Source organism: Typopeltis vanoorti, chromosome 8 (genome assembly GCF_054136105.1).
Source record: "Typopeltis vanoorti isolate ZY-2024b chromosome 8, IOZ_Tvanoo_1.0, whole genome shotgun sequence".
NCBI lineage: Eukaryota > Metazoa > Arthropoda > Arachnida > Uropygi > Thelyphonidae > Typopeltis > Typopeltis vanoorti.
This window is the reverse complement of record NC_143556.1, coordinates 56,646,707-56,667,496: the sequence shown is the minus strand read 5'-3', so window position 1 is coordinate 56,667,496 and position 20,790 is coordinate 56,646,707. Positions and strand designations below refer to the sequence as shown.

Genomic DNA, 20,790 nt, shown 5'->3' with positions numbered 1-20,790 from the left:
TATTGGTATTATTAAGTATTATTAGAGGATAACAATTATATACTATAAACACACGCACATCTATCCATTTTCATTTTTCTTTGTTTATTACATCATAATAAATATTTAACTTATAAAAAAGGATTGAATTTCATTTTCTATATAGTAAATAAATATAAATTAAATATTAATTCTTTTATGGAAATCTTATAATTATTTAAAAAAATTCCAATTATAAAATAAGTTTCGAAGTATACCTGTTATTTATTATTATAAATTTTAAATACTGTTACAGATTGAAGGGGACAAATGTTCCCTCCGTGTGGTGGATAAGATTAGCCCCACTGTAGCCCATGCATGTCGTACGAGGAAACTAAAATGGGTACCCAGGGAGGGTAATGGATGGCAATGATGTAGCCAATGAAGTTGTAACTGAGGCGCGGCTATTGCTGTTACCCTCCTGCCATGATCAGAGCTTATAGCTCGCTCTGTATTACCACATCCATACATTTTCTCCTACAGATAACGGGGAATATGAAAATCATTCTTACTTCACCCATCTAGCCAAAAAAAAAAAAAAAAAAATTCATGTCTGTTAATATGACATATTGGGGTGTTTTTGAATTGAAAAATGACACAAAATGTAAAAAAAAAAAAAAAATGTACTTGAAAGGTGTTTTGGAGTTATTTGTAAGTGGATGATGTTCGTTTTCAAAAAAGAAAACAATATATCATCCTTCGAATTGTGCTGGTGTAACGATTTGTTTGTGATGTATTGGTTTTTTTATTACTTAGCAAGATATGATTCTGTTTGCTGAAGCACATTATTTGCAAAGGCAAATAAATCTTACTCTGTCATTTTAAGATGGATTGTAAGGTACAATAATAATGATAAAATAAAATATTGGGAACTACATGATAATCCAAACTTTCAGAGGAACGAAACTAAAAAAAAAAGAAAGGAAGATTAAAGTAAATGGACAATTTTTTTTTATTATTATTATTACACTCCCCTTTCAACGAGTCTACCAGAAAGAAAGTTGTTCAAACGTTACTACGTCCCTCATAAAGCATAGTTAAAGGAACGGAACTGTGAGAAAGTAAAACATCTGCAGAAACAGAAATGGATCGACGCATGACTGCTTCTTAGTTGCAAGCTGTTATGAATACTTCCATCGTAAACCCTCCAGCTGTGGCAATAACGTTAAAATGTGTCTTTGAACTGCAAGGAAGTCAGTGGTAGCTTTTCTCTACCGTTCTATTTAACAACACACACACAACAAGAAGGCGTTTTTATACATCAGCTCTTAGCTTCCGTGCAGTAGACACTTTCTCTAATGTGTTCTTTCCTCCTGTTTTCCAACGCAGTGACAAGTGTTAAGTAGTTCGCCTCACTTTTCTCAAAGATCAATCACTTCCGTCTCCGCTTAATGTTCTCCTACGATTTTGCTGTTCCCTATCTTTAGCGGTCTAACACAGCACTCTTTGGAACACCCTTTTCTCAAATATAGAAATATATTTGCAGGACTACTCCGTTTTTTTTTTCAATTAAATTAATTACTTTCCATTAAATTTAGTAGTATACGATGGTGCTATGTTCTTAAAGGGTAAGTAAAACATAATTATGTTTAAATAATTATTCGAATGGATAATTTGTTATCAGATATATTATTGCAATAATTGTGAGTAATATGTACTTTATTTTTCATCCTTATCCTTAAAAAAGTACTCACAAATACATAAAATAAAATCATCACACTGATTTTATTTAGGAGCTTGGTAACACTGGATCGAAGTAGCTACTGACACGTGTTCTTATATTATGTTATTTATTATTGCACCAAGTGGTGGGTTTCATAGCATTAGATTTGACGAATAGACTATTTATTTTTGGAAAAAAAATGTAATTAAAGATTTCCATATTTTCACAAACTACTGTATGTTTAAAATTACAATTAAAATTAACATAATAATGCAGTCATTTAATAACTTTCAGGCTGTATGTAATACTTAATACATTTAATATAGGAAAATATCACCAGCAAATTACAAGATAAACATACAATAAAATACACAAGTAATCCTTATAGTCATTATAATAAGGACTGGCTTAAAGGGGCGAAGCAAGAATGCTTTTCATCTTCCCCGTTATCTGTAGAGGACAGTGTATGGATAAGGTGTTATTGAGCCATTAAAGCTCTGATCATGGCAGGAGGGTAACAGCAATAGCCGAGCCTCAGTTAGAACTTCACTGGCTACAGCATTGCCATCCATTACCCTCCAAGGGTATTGGATGGATTCATTCAATCGACCGCATTTCACGGTCGATTGATTCATTGATCAATCGACCGTAATAGAAGTACAGATTCATTTCGTAATTTCCACATTTAAGCCATTACTTAGTGTAAGGCAATAATTTCAAAATTTTATATGATTTCCATCATATATTTATTCTTTTATTTAAATTAAATTATTTTATTTAAATTAAATCATTCTTTTATTTAAATTAATATTTTTCTAACAAATAACTACTCCATAATGGTTTTATTTATGTGACTTTAATAAATTAATACATTTCAGCACTAAAATTTTATAAAGATTTATAAAAGGACATGCATAAAATTCATACTTAAAAATATAAACTATAATTCTAAAACGTCCGATCTGTAATTTTTATCATTTAGGAAAAACAGAAATATTTGTCCTGATGGATGACTTAATTTTTAGCCAAACCTTGCTTTAATGATTTATAAATTGATTTAAATGATTTTTAATGATTTAAATTCACATTTCATAAATAGTGTTCGTTTCATACATACTTATTGAAACAAACACAAAATAATTGCGAGAAAGACAGGAGTTGTTAAAGCGAATGATGTTTAATAGTGGTAGTGTCATGAAGTGTATAGATTATAGATGTTATTTATTATAACTGAATAATGTGACGTCAATTTAAAAATAAATGTGATATTTTGAGAGAAATTAATTATGCTCGTATTTGACGCTATGAATGTGTTCGATAATTATATGAAATTAACGACTGTTATGCTCCATTTCATATAGGAAATCAGGAGCAAATTATATAAATAGTAATTGGAAACGAATGAAAAGTATGAAAAATGAATAAAAGGAGATTACATTTTGTTTCATAATATGAAATCCATACATATCTATTCTCTCATACAAAGTAGCATATCAATATTTATATATTTATTCGCTCATACAAATCAATATTTATATAGCTATTCTCTCATACAAAGTAGCATATCACTATTTATATAACTCAAACTAAATCTATTCTCTCATATATAACTCAAACTAAATCTATTCTCTCATATCTATTCTCTCATAAAGTAGCATATCAATATTTATATATCTATTCTCTCATGCAAAGTAGCATATCAATATTTATATAACTCGAACTAAATCTATTCTCTCATACAAAGTAGCATATCAATATTTATATTTATATAACTCAAACTAAAATCATTTATCGCCACAAAGTATCTAGCCATTTCAATATTATGTTATTTCTTAATTTACGTTAATTTAGCCTAATAACATTGAGCACAATCGATTATGCTGCCATCTGACGAGAAACCCAGGATTCCATAAAAAAATATAAAAATAAATAAATTGAGCACAATCGATTCTGCTGCCATCTGACGAGAAACCCAGGTGTCCATAAAAAAAAAAAAAATTGCTGTTACTGCAATATAACGAAGGAAATCATAAACGAAATATATTTATTAACGTACTAAAATATTAAGTAAAACCAAATTACTTTTACTTTAATCAACAAAGAACAACAAAAGATAGTTTAAACTAATTGTTCAACTAGCAGTTTATCGTTAAAAATCATTCTTAAAGGAGACTGTTATCTCCTAAGAGTTATCCTGCTCCTCTGTTATTATGCAGTAAAATTTTTAGTTATCAGAAAGCGATGTTAATAATCTCAGTACAAAAAAGAAATCTAAAATAATCAACTTTTTTATTTGAAAACATCCTAGTTAATTCAAATTTTCGAAACTTTTCTTTGAAATCTTAAATTCTGACTTAGGACACAGAAATTCGGTGCAAAAGTTAAATGCTATATTTTTTATTTATTTATTTATTATTATTATTTTTTTAGAAAAACAGATTAGGAAGAAGATATTATCTACTTTATTCTAACAAAATTAGTATAAGTGGGTCACAGACTATAATATTGATCTAAATATCGATTATATTTTCATGATAAAGAGATTTTTATACATATAATATCACAATTTAGTATTTATTCTGCATATTTCAGATTAGATATTTTCCATGGATGGGTCAATAGTTTGTGCCTCCTACCTCTGTAAAAGCCAGAGTAGAAAAACTTGGGATCAAGTTCTGTCTTATAAGGGAGGTGAGTCAGAGGCAAGTGATAGCGGATTATCTGACCAGAGCATCCCCTCATTGACAGATATCCTGACTTGCTAATATACCGTATCATTACTAAATTCGGATTTTTAACAAGACAAACGTTATTTGGTTAGGCCTAATACTTAAAGGAAAACGGGATGGACAAAAGACACTTGCCAATGGACATTCATTCAGAATACTAAAGAACAATCTCACTCTCAATGGAACAAAAGATTATTATTATTATTATTATTATTATTATTATTGGCTAGATTGGTGAAGCAAGAATGCTTTTCATATTCCCCGTTATCTGTAGAAGAAAATGTATGGATGGGGTAAAATAGTGCTATAAGCTCTGGTTATGGCGAGATAACAGCAGTAGCCGAGCCGTAGTTAAAACTTCGTTGGATACAGCATTGGTTTGTTGAGAGGGTAACCATCTGTTACCCTCTCAACAAAAGATTAGTCCTTATAAGGACTGGCTTAAAGGGGGCGAGGCAAGAATACTTTTCATCTTACCCGTTAACTGTTGAAAAACAGCAGTAATCATTTATAGCCACAACAAAGTCCTCACACCATTATATCCTTATAAGGACTAGCTTAAAGGGGCGAAGCAATATTGCTTTTCATATTCCCCGTTGTCTGTAGAGGACAGCGTATGGATAAGGTGTTATTGAACTATTAAAGCTCTGATCACGACAGGAGGGTAACAGCAATAGTGGAGCCTAACCATCCATTATCCTCCAAGGGTATTAATCACCTCATCTCACGGTCGATTCCAAAACCTCCTAGCCGAGCCCCCCCTCTCCCCAAAAAAGATCAAAATTAAATTTAAATTATTACTGGGATTAAAATAAATAGAAATAAGGTGTGTGAAGGATCCAGACAACAATAAGACTTTGTTTTATTTATTTGTAATAATGATGATTTATATCAAATTAAATAAAAATCTCGAAGAAAAGGTATAATTTCAAAGTTAAACGAATTTTTTTTTGCTCCCACTTTTCACAGTTTCTTGCCTATACAGGGTTTTTTTTTTTTTTTTTTTTTTTTTTTTTTTGCGCATACATAGCTGACGCTATCTTTTATCTGCAATTGAAACTGGTCAATGGTACATTACATAAAATTGCATACATTTTTTATAATACTCCATTTGAAATGGCATTCAGCTGACACAATTATAGGTAGGAAGTCTGATTTAGAAGCATTAAAACAAACGAAAAACACTTTTGAGGAAATATCCTTTTAAGAAATCATAGCGAAAGAAGCAAAAATCATTGAAGAACAACTATCTGAAAAGGATAGCAATGAGTATTTACATACAACTGTCTTCAAAAACAGATGTCATTAAATTAAGACTTTGAAGCATATTTTAATTCTTCAGATATTAATTACTGTTTTCAAAAATTATACACAGAACCAGCAAATTCCATGCTCAAGACATGAAGACAATTTCAGCACGTGTACAATAAAATAAGATCTGAACAGGAAAATCATAAGATAACCTCACAGGGCCATCATTTAGCAATTTGATTTCCTAATCGTTGGCAGTAGGGAAGATGCTGCATAACCGAGTAGTAATTACGATGATTCCATTTCTGTAAAGGAAACACACGAGTTCAATTCTCGACTAAAATACCGTTCTTTTCTTCTTCTTTTTAAGCTGATTTCTGAATTGTTCTTTTGGGCATGCAAGAAGGGTTTTATTTCTCTAGAAACTCGAGTTTCTTCGTAGAGAATAGTGTCCTCTGGCGCTATACAGTGTGTTATCGTATCCTAGATTTTGCTAAGTGCAAATGCATGAAAGGTGGCTTGCATCAAGAACACAAACTTCATACTCAGTCCTTGAGGAATGCATGCAATAAATGTAAAATAACTATCAACAAATCCGACTTTATAAAGTCCAATAACAGAAAACTTGGCTCTTTTCCACATGGAAGCCATGCCTTCAAGTTCCTCGCAAAAGCCATCGAACGGAATTTCTCATCTGCACTTCCACCTCTGTCCCATCCAGGTAGCATCACATCTAAATAAAAAGCTGATATCCTGGATTAGATGACAGAAGCAAATCATCTCCTTCCATACCAGCAACTGAGCACCGAATGCCTCCTGTGGACTTTCGATAAAAAGAAGGCTCTTCCATTGTACTCAAACATTCTGCTCCATAGTTAACATTTGTCCTCTATCGTCTCTTCTTCTATACTCATCCTGCTCCTGTCCCAACTCATGAAACCTAACATATATCCAACCCATTCCAAAAAAGGGAGACAAAAGCCTGCCGTCCAACTACTGACCAATTGTTGTTATCATCTCCATTCTCTCCAACATAATGGAGAAACGAATCAATGCTGAACTCTTCACTACTTAAAATATCATTAGTTAATCAGCGATCACCAATATCGATTCCACCAATCGAGATCCACGGCTGATCTCTTTGCCTACATCACCCACTACTGGATAGGTGCCATATAAAGGTTGGGAAAAATGTTGCCCGCCGCCCATGATATTTCCAGGGATTTCCATCGTGTTTGGCATCAAGGCCTGCTTTTGCAAACTATCTTCTTTAATCTACCTGTTATCCTCTGTAACTAGATAGCCAGCTTCCTCTCTGGTTGTCCAATGCGTGCCATGGTGGATGGCACCCTCTTTTCGAGCTTTGGTACCAATTCAGAAGTTCCTCAGGGCTCCATTCACCTACCTTCTCAATCACTACAAATCCTATCCATAGCTTTACTGACGATGGCACACTCCATTGATCCTATTCCTTTGACAAACCATGTAGTTCTCAGACATCTCTTCCATCAAGATCATCTGTAACTGGTGTCTTAAACAGTGATCTCCATACCATCCTTCATTCAGGCAAGGATAACCTATTTCCGTTCAATACCACGACAACGAAATCCTGCTTTTTGTCTCGCAAAAAGGATCTCAGCTCACCTTCCCTTATCCTCATTAATACACAAATCGCCTGACAGGATGAGATAATTCCCCTTGGACTGAAAAATCATAATGTTTTTCCCAATAACTTCAATCTCCAGCTCGTTGAGACAAATATCAATAGATTTCCATTTTCTCAATCCTTTCTCCTTACTTGCACCTCACACACTGCACCGATGTCCTGTGGGGTCTTCTACCACTTCTGTGTGCTAAAAATAAATAAATAAATAAAACACGAGTTCACACAATAAATAACAGTTGCTTTCAGGAACACCAGATGGCAGCACGTGTCTCTTGCGTCATGAATTCTTATTCGTCTGTCGTTTAGTGCGCTTTGTGCTAAACTGTGTCCATGGCAAAGATGGATTAGTTGCTCAACCGATTCCCAAAAGTGAAGACTAAAACAACACTACCGAGCTTATTTGATGAATAACCAGGCATCAGTCGATTTCTTTTTCTAGAATATAAGTAATAAACAAAGGGTTGATTGCATATAAATTACTGGCAACAGTCAAGATAACTGCGATATCTTAATAACCAAAATTAGTTTTTCAATCACGATATCTTAAAAACTCTTTAAGTCATCGAATGGAGTTTGTCGAAATTAAAAATTTCGACGAATAAATTAGGATTTCTTCCTAAAGTACACAGACAGGCTAAGTCCTTATACAAAATTAGCATGTTTAGATGTATTAATTTCTTCATGTTACATGCTTATAAAATGTCACAAAATATCTCTCCGCATTTTCTCATAAGAAGACTTAAAAACTTGGATTGGAATACGACTTTTCTTTTTAGCACTGCATATAATTTTTTGAAGAGATCTTTAAAAAATACGAACAAGATTAACACTTAGCATTACTCAAAATATAAATTTTATAATTTACTGAAACACAGTTATAGATTTCATTCTGAATAGAGGAACAGCTTTTTCTTGCGGTTTCGATTTCTAGTACAGGCTTCTTTTTTTTTTTTTTTTTTTCGAAAATTCAGGTTCATAACCTCGCTTCTCAGCAAAATCCTCCGTAGTTTATTCGAACTATGAATGTTAACAATCATGAGATGGCGCTTCTTGTCTGCCATATTTTTTCCCTGTCCTGATGCCTTTAAAATCAACAATAGCCTTGAACTCCGCTAGTGGTGACGGCTAAAAGTACTTTTATATATATAAAAGTACTTTTAGTTAATATAAGTACTTTTAGTTAGTATATATATATATATATATATATATATATATATATAATCTGCGTTTTTTCATTAAAATTATTTTATTTATTTATTTATTTTAATTGGAGAAATATAATTGACATAGTAAGTCACTGAGGTATCAAAGAAGAACAATCTCTTGCTAGAAATTTTGGAAATTATAAATTAAGCATTTCAAAAATGTCTTTCTGTTAAATAAAATATTATGTGAAACAAGCGATTTATACTTTACCTCTTGTACTGCATTATACTCAATTCCTCAATGAAATTAACTCTAATATATCTCAATGTACATAATTAAAATTTCGTTAAATATACACAGTTCTGTATGAAATATATTTATTTGATTTCGAAAACTCTGAATATTTTGTTGTGTCACTTTCCAAGTATACAAAATACCTTTTAAAATACTGAACAATCAAATAATAACAAGATTTTTACAAGTTTTTTAACTAGTCAGCAGATGGCGTCACTAATCACTAGTTTTAATCGTTTATCAGTTTAAGCATCGATATGATCATATAATAATAACGCCATCGATATTCAGTTGTACTTTGATATATAAAATTACTACTATTATATTTTTATTATTTTAGAATTATTCATGATATTAAAATACATTTTAAAATAAGAAAACAAACTAAAATTTGAAACACCAAATCATAATGAAAATATATTATTGTGAAATTAGAACAAAAATGAGAAATTTTTGGTACAACGACTTTCGTGTTTGTTGCGTATTGTCTTGTAAACTTGATCGTAATGTTTTTTTTTTATTATTATTATTTATTATATTATTATATTATATTTATCATATATTATTAATATACAGGATGGTTCAAAATTCCAGTACAAACTTTAAGGGGAGGTAGAGAACATCAAAATCAACCATATTCACATAGGAAAGCATGACCGGAAATGCCACCCGGAAGTGATAGGTGGCGCTGTTCACCAGCACTGCAAGTGAGTAATTGGGGCTTCCTCATTCGAACTTTCGACGTCTTACGAAGAACATGCGTCGTTTTACGAACGCTGAGATAGTAGACATGCATCTCGGTTACCATATTATGTATGCAACTACTATTGAACTATTCAGTTACGCCTAATAAAGTTTTTTACACTACTCACTGCCTTGTGTTATTTCTGTATCTTTGTGTCCCTGTTAGTACTTTCCGGTGGCGTTTCCGGTCATGCTTTCCTATGTGAATATGGTTGATTTTGATGTTCTCTACCTCCCCTCAAAGTTTGTACGTGGAATTTTGAACCACCCTGTATTATTGATATTAATTTATTTATTATACATCATTAATATTAATTAATTTATTATATTATTGATATTAATTAATTTATTATATTATTGATATTAATTAATTAATTATATTATTGATATTAATTAATTAATTATATTATTGATATTAATTAATTAATTATATTATTGATATTAATTAATTAATTATATTATTGATATTACTTAATTAATTATATATTATTAATATCAATTTATTATATATTATTAATATTAATTTATTTAGAAGAGGACAGAGAGGAGTACAGAGAGAAAAAGCGTGAAGCCAAGAGAGTTGTTGCACAGGCGAAGGCCATGGCGCATCAAGACCTTTATGATCAATTAGAAACAAAGGAAGGACAGAGAAAGATTTATCGATTTGCAAAATGTAGAAATAAGGCATCAAAGGACATCGTACATGTGAGGCAGATCAAAGACTATGGAGGAAGGGTATTAAGGAAGGATGTGGATATAAGGAACAGATGGAGATTATAATTTGAAGGGCTTTTGAATGAAGAAAATGCAAGGACTCACAGAGAAGATGGGGAGCCTTATGAGGGGATGGTACAGAACATTATTAGAATGAAAGTGAAGGAAGCCATAAAGAGGATGAAGAATAGAATATCGGTGGACCCTGACAGGATCCTAGTGGAGGTATGGAAGGCACTGGGGGGAATAGGAAATTGATCTGCTGTGGGACTTGTTAATAAAAGTTTGTCAACAGGAATATATACCTGAGGAATGGAGGAAAGTACTCTTGTTCCCATATACAAGAGTAAAGGGGATGCGCAAGACTGTAAGAATTATAGAGGAATAAAGTTGATGTCCCATACAATGAAAATCCTAGAGAGGGTTCTTGATGGAAGACTGAGGAAGGAGGTGGAGATTGCAAAGGAGCAATTTGGTTCATGCCTGGTCGATCGATGACAAATGCTATCTTTGAGTTACGACAGATGATGAAAAAGTTTCGAGAGAAGCAACGGGAACTACATCTGGTATTTATTGATCTGGAGAAAGCATATGATAGAGTGCTAAGGCAAGAAGTCTGGAGGTGTCTGAGGGAGAAGAAGGTACCGGAGAAATATGCGAGGTTGGTGCAGGAGACGTACAGAAATGTGAACACAAGAGTTCGAACCTGCCTGGGAGAGACAGAAAGTTTTCCAGTGACAGTTGGCTTGCATCAAGGGTCAGCATTAAGTCCGTTTCTGTTTAATATTGTGATGGAGGAGGGGAGAGAAGACGCGCCTTAGGCTATGTTGCATGCAGATGACATCGAGCTGTGTGCAGAATCAAGAGAAGTGGCAGCTAAACTGGAAAGTTGGAGGAAAGTACTGGAAGAGAGGTATGAGACGGAGCAGAAGTAAGAGAGAGTATATGTGTTACAAAGTGGATAGCAGCCAGGAGATAGATCTGGAGCTGGAAGGAAATGTCATCAGGAAGGTCAGTGACTTTAGATACTTATGCTCAACAATGAAAGAGGATGGTGAGGCTGAGAAGGAACTAGGATGTAGGACACAAGCAGGATGGAGGAAATGGAGAGAGATGGCTGTATGCGATAAAAGGGTGCCGATTAATCTAAAAGGCAAAATCTTACATGATAGTAGTTTGACCAGCTAGGACGAATGGTGTTGAAACTGTGGCCATAAGAAAAAATAACATTAGCAGGATGGAGGTAGCAGAGATGAGAATGTTTAGATGGATGTGCGGTGTGACCAGAAAAGATCGTCTGAGAAATTACTATGTAAGGGGAACGGTGAAAGTTACGAACTTGGGAGCAAAGATACAGGAGGCAATGTTGAGATGGTTTGGTCATGTGATGAGGAGGGAGGAAGAATATGTGGGAAGAACTGTCATGCAGATGGATGTGCAGAGGAGGAGGAAGCGCGGACGACCAAGGAAGAGATGGAGGGAGATGGTGGAGGAGGACTTGAGGATGAAGAACTTGGATGTGGCTACAACCCAAGACAGGAGATAGTGGAGGAGACTCACCACAAACTGCGACCCTACTTAAGTGAGAAAAGCTGCAGAAGAAGAAGATTAATATTTATTTATTTATTATATATTATTAATATTAATTTATTATATATTATTAATTTACTTTTTTCTTGAAAAATACATTATCAAAGGTTAAAAAACAAGGTTTTACGAAATGATACTTTTTAAATATAAGTTTCCATATTTCTTCCATAACTTAACCAATCCATGCCATAGATGTGGACGACAAGTCAGAATAAAAATATTTTTGAATTCATATTCAGTATTACTATTTTCATATTTTTATGTAAATCTCACTCGCGAGGAGTTATAAACGTATCATAGATTAGGATTATGGATGGAACAGAATTTGGTGCTTAGAACAGAATTTCTGGATTACAAAATCCAGATATTCTGTTGTAAGCACCAAATAGACACTTTTTCAAGCCATATCAGGCCACCAGTAAGCAGCGTGTGGTAGTCTCAAACAGAGCGATGACATTCTTTCCAAACATCCGTGTTACAATTGGATCTGAACATTGTAGTCCATTGGCTGAACAGTACAGATGTACTATTACGTGATGATGAACAGGTTTGAAATTTTGGTAAACTATTTTTAATACCAAAATTTTAACTCGATGTAAATGCAATGGAATATTTAAAAAAAAAATAAAATAAAAATAAACTGCTACCCACATAACTTCATAACGAGACTTAACTGACCAAAGTTTTGTATGGAGATTATATATTTAAAATTTTCAAGGGATAAATTACCAATACAGATGCATGATGCAACTTAATTGTAGCAAAGGTGGTAAAAGCGCCAGTTCTTCCGACATCAATGGTGATGTCAATAAAGCAGAATGAAAATACCTTTTAATTTAATATAATGAAATGATTACTTAGATATTTGAAAATTTAATTTAATGAAATTCAGATTAATTGGAATGCATTTAATAAATTTAATTTTATCATTTATTAAAAACTGATTATTTTAATTAAACATAATGAAAGCAACCAGTGTAGTGAGTGAAAATGTTTGCTCCCAAATAAATTTCATGCTGATTTCATTCAAAAATAATATATATATATTATTTTTGAATATATATATATATATAAGAAGAATTTTGAAAAAAATTTACATAAAATCGTGCTTTTCTACTCTTTTTAAACTCAGATCAATTCTAAGCAAACCCAAACAGGCTTACAACCATCTTTAGTTTCCAGGGCTGTATAAAATCACATGTGACTGCGGAAAGCCATATTATGGCCAAACTGGTCCATCCTCATACGTCTCGAGAAACATCAAAGGGACAGTGCTTACAACAGAACAGAGGGCAAGAGCCCTCTCAAGCCATGTCTTGTTCTCAGTGAACACAAATAGTGAAGGCCGCCAACATGAGATAAACTGGACCACAACATCAAACCTTCATATATGCCACGACGAGGTAGAACGCCGCATAGTTGAGTCTAAAGAAATTGTCCTGGACTCTCATCACATAAACAGCAACCTTAGTTATAATTTGCCAGACACACATAACTCTGCCAACAGATACTGGCACACTCTTGAAGTCACACGCTCGCAGATGCCTAACAATAGAATTTCATCCCGGACTGTAGCTTCAATTCAAACTTAACTGTAGTTTATAGTCGATTTTGTAGTGGTACAATGTTTCTTTATGGTGTTTTTTATGTTTGCTTTCAATGTTCTCACGCCTGAAGAGGTCAGCTTTCCGACGAAACATGTTTTGTGTTAAATAAAATTAATTGTTTGTCTAATTCTCGGAATTCAGTCAGTAAAACATATGAACATATCTTCATATATATATATATATATATGAAGATATGTTCAGAGATCTTCCCACTATTGTTCAGAGATCATAGAGATCAGAAAATTCTTCAGCAACTGGATGCGAAAAATCTTCCAGTTGTCCTTAAATTCTGTCCTCCCGAATTTACTTTTCTCTTCGATAGGAAGAAACATTATGACAAATTAGGAGAAAAGAAAATTGCTGCTCTTTGATATTTTCAAAGCATGTGCAAAGGCTCCTTAAGAAAGCTTCCATCCTATAGTCCTCTTAATGTAATTTGTAATTAGCTGACTGATTTCCTTTCAATGCTGAAAATACTTCATTCTTTTGCAGAAGATTGATTTTTTTCGTCTACAAGTTTTTCGAAGCCTTAAGAACGGCTACTCCAAATTTTCCACAGCTGTTCTCATCCACTGTTCGACAGAGAAAGATAACTGACTAATTTTAATCGTTGTAAAATCTAGTTCTGGGTTATTTAATTCCCAAAAAAGAACTTTTGTCATAATTTCGTAAGTCTCATTTTATTCAGTTTCTTAATCATGAAGAGGCCCCCCCCCCCTTCTTCTTGGAGTGACTGTAACACGAGCCACCAACATCCAACATAAACACATAGTAATCCATAGTTGCTTTACATCCAGAAAAAACTATACAAATCACAGATCTTAGCAAATCTCATACAAAAGGTTCTCAACAAAGGTGAAGCTTTTAAGTTTATGAAATTTAGTTAAAATCCAAGATGCAGTTTCACAGAGACTGCTCATGCTAGCTAACAATTGATTCCTCTTTTACTAATTCGCTCCACACACACACACCTTAGCACCACCCACACTTCTCCACACTGTCTTTTCCATGACCGTTCTATCATCAATGAGTAGCAGAATATATTGTACATCGATATCATTAGAGACGATACTACTTACTATCTATTCCTAGTTGAAATGTTGATATCAGACTAATATTAATCAGCTCTTATATTATCCATATGAGACCAAATTCAAAACTTGTGGATAAATTTAATGCTGCATAAAAGTGACTTTGCGTTATGCATTCGGTTTATTTGGATAACGAGTAAAACAGATAAAGTACTGCAGATGCAACATCGAAATGGAGATTGCAGTGCGCTGCTGGTTGCCAAATGTGAGCGGTAATGTTTTATTCTGCTTTGCCTGGGTTGTTTAACTCAGATATGTAGTGACAGATATTGTCGCAGGGAACTTCATAGCGATACATATATCTGCTTACCTTCGTTTATCCACTACAGTAACGAGACGTGTAATCTTTTGCAACGCTTCGCGCAAGTTTACGATAGACGCTTTTCGTAAAACATTATACAACTGTGCCCTACGATAAAACTGGCGACCCGATCGTAAGCTATGCATTGTTTAGTCAGTGTAACTGAATTCAAAGCAGCAGGAAGAGAAGATTAAGGATTAAGTATCCCCGAGGACGTATATCTCTGGGTAAGAATGAGTGGAAGAAGATAAACGGTTGCTTTCTTGAAGTCGGAAGTTACTGGTTCTCGTTCGCAGCTGTTGCAGTCATTTGATCAAGTGTTTTAAGACGGAGGTTTATTAAACATTTCTAGGATATTTATGTACTTTTAAGTTACATAAATATCCTAGAAATTAGTACTAAACTTTGAAGTATGTAAAGCTCAACGACGACATAAAAATAATTAATCTGCATTCTAGTAGAGATTGATAATAAATCTGAATTTATATGAGTTATACTGAATTGTATAACTTCGCAATAGTTCCTTATAAGGACTGGCTTAAAGGGGCGAAGCAAGAATGCTTTTTATCTTCCCCGTTATTTATCTGTAGAGGACAGTGTAGGGTTATGGTGTTATTGAGCTATTAAAGCTCTGATCATGGCAGGTGGGTAACAGAAATAGCCGAGCCTAAGTTAGAACTTGATTGGCTACAGCATTGCCATCCATTACCCTCCAAGGGTATTGGATTGAATGAATCAATCCTAATTAATTCTGTATCGTCCTCGCAATAGTCTAGTCATGTGAACTTTATTTATAGAATCATTTTAGAAAAAAAAATACTAGATAAAAGTAGCTTTCTAAAACTAAACAAATATAAAGTAATATATCAAAATATTTATCCGAGTAAGCAAATTATTTTAATATGTTCATTTTTATATAGAAAATACGATATTTTTTTAATATATTCATTTTTATATAAAAAATACGATATTTTAATATGTTTAAAATAGAAATATATCGTCGACATATTGTTAAGAGAGTGCACAGTGCGCCATCTATCAGTCACTATCTGTTCACTAAAAAATCAGAGGTATGATCTTTTACACCAAAGAGAACGTATTATTAGACTCAATATTTCGTTTTACGCAGAATAGCAGAGCACTGTTTTAGTTGTTATAATTTTTCGATAACTCCCAAGATAATCTGAAAGAGTATATTCAAATTCCCTTTAATAAATATGAGTGACGCATTTTCTGGATCAGCTAACGATATTTAAAAACATTTCATAATAAAACTACATAAGTTGTATTTTTTGTTACATTGAAACGTACATATTTGTTGTCATCATTGGAGGCATCTTTTGTTAGGTGGCGCTGTTCATAACGTCACCAAACATCTGTAACTGGTTTCTCTTTTGTACATAACAAGGCGAATTCACAATACAATACCAAAATGTTTAATTATAAAATTGAAATAATATTGAAACTATACGTTAATTAATACTAAATTACTTACCTCATCTTTATCAACCTGCTCTCCATTCTCTACCCGAAATCTCCTTATTAAATTTTCTTGTCCATCCATATCACAAGAGGCCAACTGAAAGTAGAAGATATAACTTCATTCATTTATTTTAAAATTACGCTTAATTTAAGCATTTTGTTTTTCAAGAAATGATGCATTTTGTCAGACTACGTTAACTATTTTTATTCTTTATTTTGAATTAAATAAGAACTCAAATATATAAAAAATCGTTAAGATAAGAACACAATAAAGAACAGAGAATGAATCTGTGTCATTAAACATTTAAGAATAGCATTATTAGTAGATGCGACAGCATCAAAACCGCTCTCCATCTTCCTTTGTGTTCTATTTGTAGCATGCGAATCTCCATGGTCATCATTTATTCAGTGACCTTGAGAATGCTTACATTCGCTAATCAGGACTTTGTAAACACCGCTAAGGTTTCCTAAAGATCCAGCAAAAGTTAATTATTCTATCACAAACATCCTTTATATAAGTACTTGTTAATTTTCGGTTCGTATTACTTTAAGAATGGACTTCCAGAATTAATTATTCAGTCTTTCTTCCTGAGAGTATACGGTGAATTGAATAAGTAAATACGTTCGGTGAATACATCAACTTTGAAATCCTATTTTCATGACTATTCCTCATTCCTCTAGTAAATATAGAAATGTTTTACTTGCATAAGACAAGCTAAACCGTAATAAACAAGTTTAAAGTCTTTTTCTAAGTCTTTTGTATCCGCAGGTCGGGAATGAATACTGTATTGTCCATTGACGAACATACGATATAAATTAGTTCACTTAAAAATAAGGTTTAAATAAGTTGAGTAGTAAAATGAAGGAAATAATAGAAACGAAAGCTAAATGAAATCCAGTATTAACAAAATAGAAAAAATATCCTTTACTTTTCAAAATCATTAATAAATATTAAATCTATTTAGAAATAGAAATAATAATTTTATATATTTTAAAAACTAAAATGAAATGATAATAAAATTTTTAAATATAATTTATTGTCTTTTTAAAGAATTCATTAAATAAAGAAAAATAAATCCGACACCTTTTTTAATTTTGCATAATATTTTTTACTAAGAAAGCAAAAACAAATGTATACCTTATGATTTAATGATTAACATTGAAAAAATTAAGATAAATATAGCAGAGAAATTTTATAGTAACAAAAGCAAACTTCAAGGAAGATGTCACCCTTCATTGATCAACTATATTAATTTTTATGAATATTTGGCGCCGAAGCGAAACGAAATTATAACGCAGTAAGCGACCATTTTTTATTTTCATCAAGTAGCGTGTTGAGAAGGTAAATATTTGAGTTAGGTAGCCTTTAATATTGGTTTCGTTCAATAGGCAAGCTTAATATCACGTGTCAGTTATAGTTTGTTATACACATTTAGGAAACAAAAATGATTGTATGCAGAAAGAAACAAATATTAATAAAAGCTTTATTAATTGAACCTTATTGAAACAAAGAAAGCGTAATTTGTTTCAATAAGCTTCATGTACTGCTTATTGAAAATTGAAGATAAAGAATGAGGAGATAGACTATTAAAATGTAACTGAAAAAATATTTTTGCATTCTTTTTGTTATCAAAAGATTAATTAATAGTTTTAGCTTTTGCTCATGTGAAGTACTTACATGTCACACAGAAATTTATTATTATTATTATTATTATTTTTATGAATCGCAAATATTTTCGTATTTTTACAAATCATTTCCTTTTTATTCATTATTTAAATACTTTCTAAAATATTTGGAAAATAAAACTAGTTTTCAAAAACCTAGACGAGTTTCCATTTTATCTTGAGGAAAAGAAAACATCTCCAAACAAACAATATGTTGAAGGAGAGAGTACTGCATTTCTGCAGAGATGTCGAGGTATGCAGTGAAGCTGATTTTCTGGCAGCATAAATAACAGCAAACAAAAAAAAAAAAAAAAATATATATATATCCATGCATGTTTTAAAGTATAAGTATAAGATGTTAAGATGACTTATAGAATAATTCCAAAAACAGTCGAATAGCCTTTTTATTTCACCTGATTGATATTTTAAAAACCGCTTTAAGATTTATATTTCCCGATTAAGATAATAATACTCTTAATCATAACTCAACTGCAATATATTTCACTGTTCTGCTACTGATTGTAAATAATAAATGACGCGGAAATTTACGTAGCGTAAGTGTAATTGAAAATTCTAGCGAAGTGTAATTAAACTCACTAATAAAATCTCAACTAGGAAGTGCATGAAGTGCATATCATGTGTTGTGAATTATTCAAATAGCAATAGCTAATATATCCGTATAGGTTAGTGAAACTGATGACGCTGTAGTTGTTGACGTTTGTTGAATGACGTGGATAGTCTGAGAGAGGAAATAGAATGGAAGAGTCTGTGCAATGTCTTCGGTTGCTCCGCCTTTTAGCCGGGGAGTTATGACCAATGACGTAAGTAGAGAGGATTGATTGATATTATATCGTTGCTGTAAATCAACTTATGTAATTATATAAGTTGATTTGGAGGCGCAGAGGGAGCTTTACTTCAAACTAATGTAGCAAAGTTTTAGTAACGCTATTTTCAAGTTAGAACTAATTAGTGCTACGTCTCATGCTCAATTAACTCTCTATTTTCTGAAATTTTTGCAGAATAAGTCCAAGCAAAGCATATGAAAAATTCAATATATACCAGTTGAAAATATTACGTGCATAAGTTTAAAAATCTTAAATTTTTATGTTAAGTCCATCCACGAAAGGCTACTATAAGCTGTTAGTGTATAGTACTTTATTAGTATTAGTACTATGAAGCAGCTAAAGATTAGACAATCCTGGTTACTCTAGACACGAAGCATGCAACTTTCCCCCCATATAAGCAGAATGGTGGTCTCATACCATTTCACAGCACCACTTCGTATATCTTTACCGTCGATAAGGATTATTATACAAACTGAAACATGGTTTTACAGCACTCCTCTAGCAAGCGAACAGAGGTTTGTTACATTCTACGAGTTCTACAGGTTGATAGGCTATACTCTTGTCGAATTACCATGCGATACCATCCTAATGATATTCCAATAAATTTTGATTTACATCAATCCAATGTAATGCTTTTTATGGTGAGACTCATCAAATGACTCAACGTTTTTTATGTTGAAGATATATACTATACATAATCCTACAAACCTGTAGAAAGAATGAAAAAAAACTATGCTCGGTGTTTTCTCCCCTTCATATCTTTACATGGTTAATACTGCGTAAATTTTCTGTAATTTCAACCTCATCTGGATATGTGAGCTTACACTATAAAAAATCAAGGATGAGTTTAACTTATATGGTGTTCGGCATGAAGGTTTTGAACATAGAGATATTTATTTCTGGAAAATAAAAGTAGCCCATCGAATAGACGAGTGTGAAGTATGAGCGTACAAGATGCAAGAAAATTTGTATCACAGTCCGACGTACGACATTACTCGAACCATCAGAACTTAATTAAATTATACTTTTACAACTTATTCATTAGGTGGACACTTATAATGTATGAACCTCATTATAACTGACTTTGCTCACAGTTCGCTGTCATTTTTTTAAACTTCATTTGGACTGCTATTTTTTTTAAGAACTAATCTCTTTGCTTTCTTACGAACTCCTGAAATTCCAACTCCTAAATAAAACATTAAGGGTTTTATGACGTTGTTTGTGATGCATTTCCATTGAAACAATTTTGAAACAGTTCCCATCAAAAAAGACAGACGTTCATCTGATTTCGCTTTTTCAACATCCAGGTAAAGCTGAAGTTTAAGGCCAGTTACGTGGATATTCTACACATCCGTTCGTATTTCGCAATCTCGTCTAACAGTTATATATGGAACTCTTCTGTATAGAGTAATCATATTTGTATGATTACTCTCTGTACAATCTCGATTTACGTCAGTTGGCGCTGTCATTACTCCTCAGAGATTGTCGAGTGGATTTGTTCCTCCTAGTCCGATCTTCTGTTCTCTGTTAGCTTATTTGCTGAGTTTCTGTAGTGACGTTCGGTATTCCTATACTAAGCTTCAGTAAATGGTGACGCTAGGAATAGGATCATCGCTTTCCAGTGATGCTTCTCGAACATTACTGTTCCTCTGTGGTGTAATCGATCTCATATTAGGAAGTTTTAACATAGTTTCTGCATTTTGCAACAATGCCTACGCACCTATTTATAATTGCTTTGGCTGATAGTCCCTTCTATATATATGTACTGCGAAGAATGATGACTCCTTTTCTCAGCTCTTGCATACATACTAATTTTAAGATAAAAGTTATATCAAAAGGATGATCGAATGCAGATGAGCAGGGACATATGTGCTTTGCACGATTCGGTCAGTAGTAACTGTATTGCTACCTGACTGTGAACATATCGTGGTCTAGTTACGTACTTTAGTTTTCTCAAGCGTTCTCTGAGCCTGTAAACAGTATT

General features: G+C 32.7%; 1 protein-coding gene across 1 annotated transcript in view; it reads right to left on the bottom strand.

Annotated features, from left to right (window-relative positions):
- The window catches only part of LOC150104009 (GTPase-activating Rap/Ran-GAP domain-like protein 3), a 135,230-nt gene that overhangs the window by 58,236 nt on the left and 56,204 nt on the right, over nt 1-20,790 (bottom strand). The window contains exon 3 of the mRNA XM_090396376.1: nt 16,310-16,393. Coding sequence (XP_090252502.1) covers nt 16,310-16,393 — 84 coding nt within the window. The remainder of the gene's footprint in view (nt 1-16,309; nt 16,394-20,790) is intronic.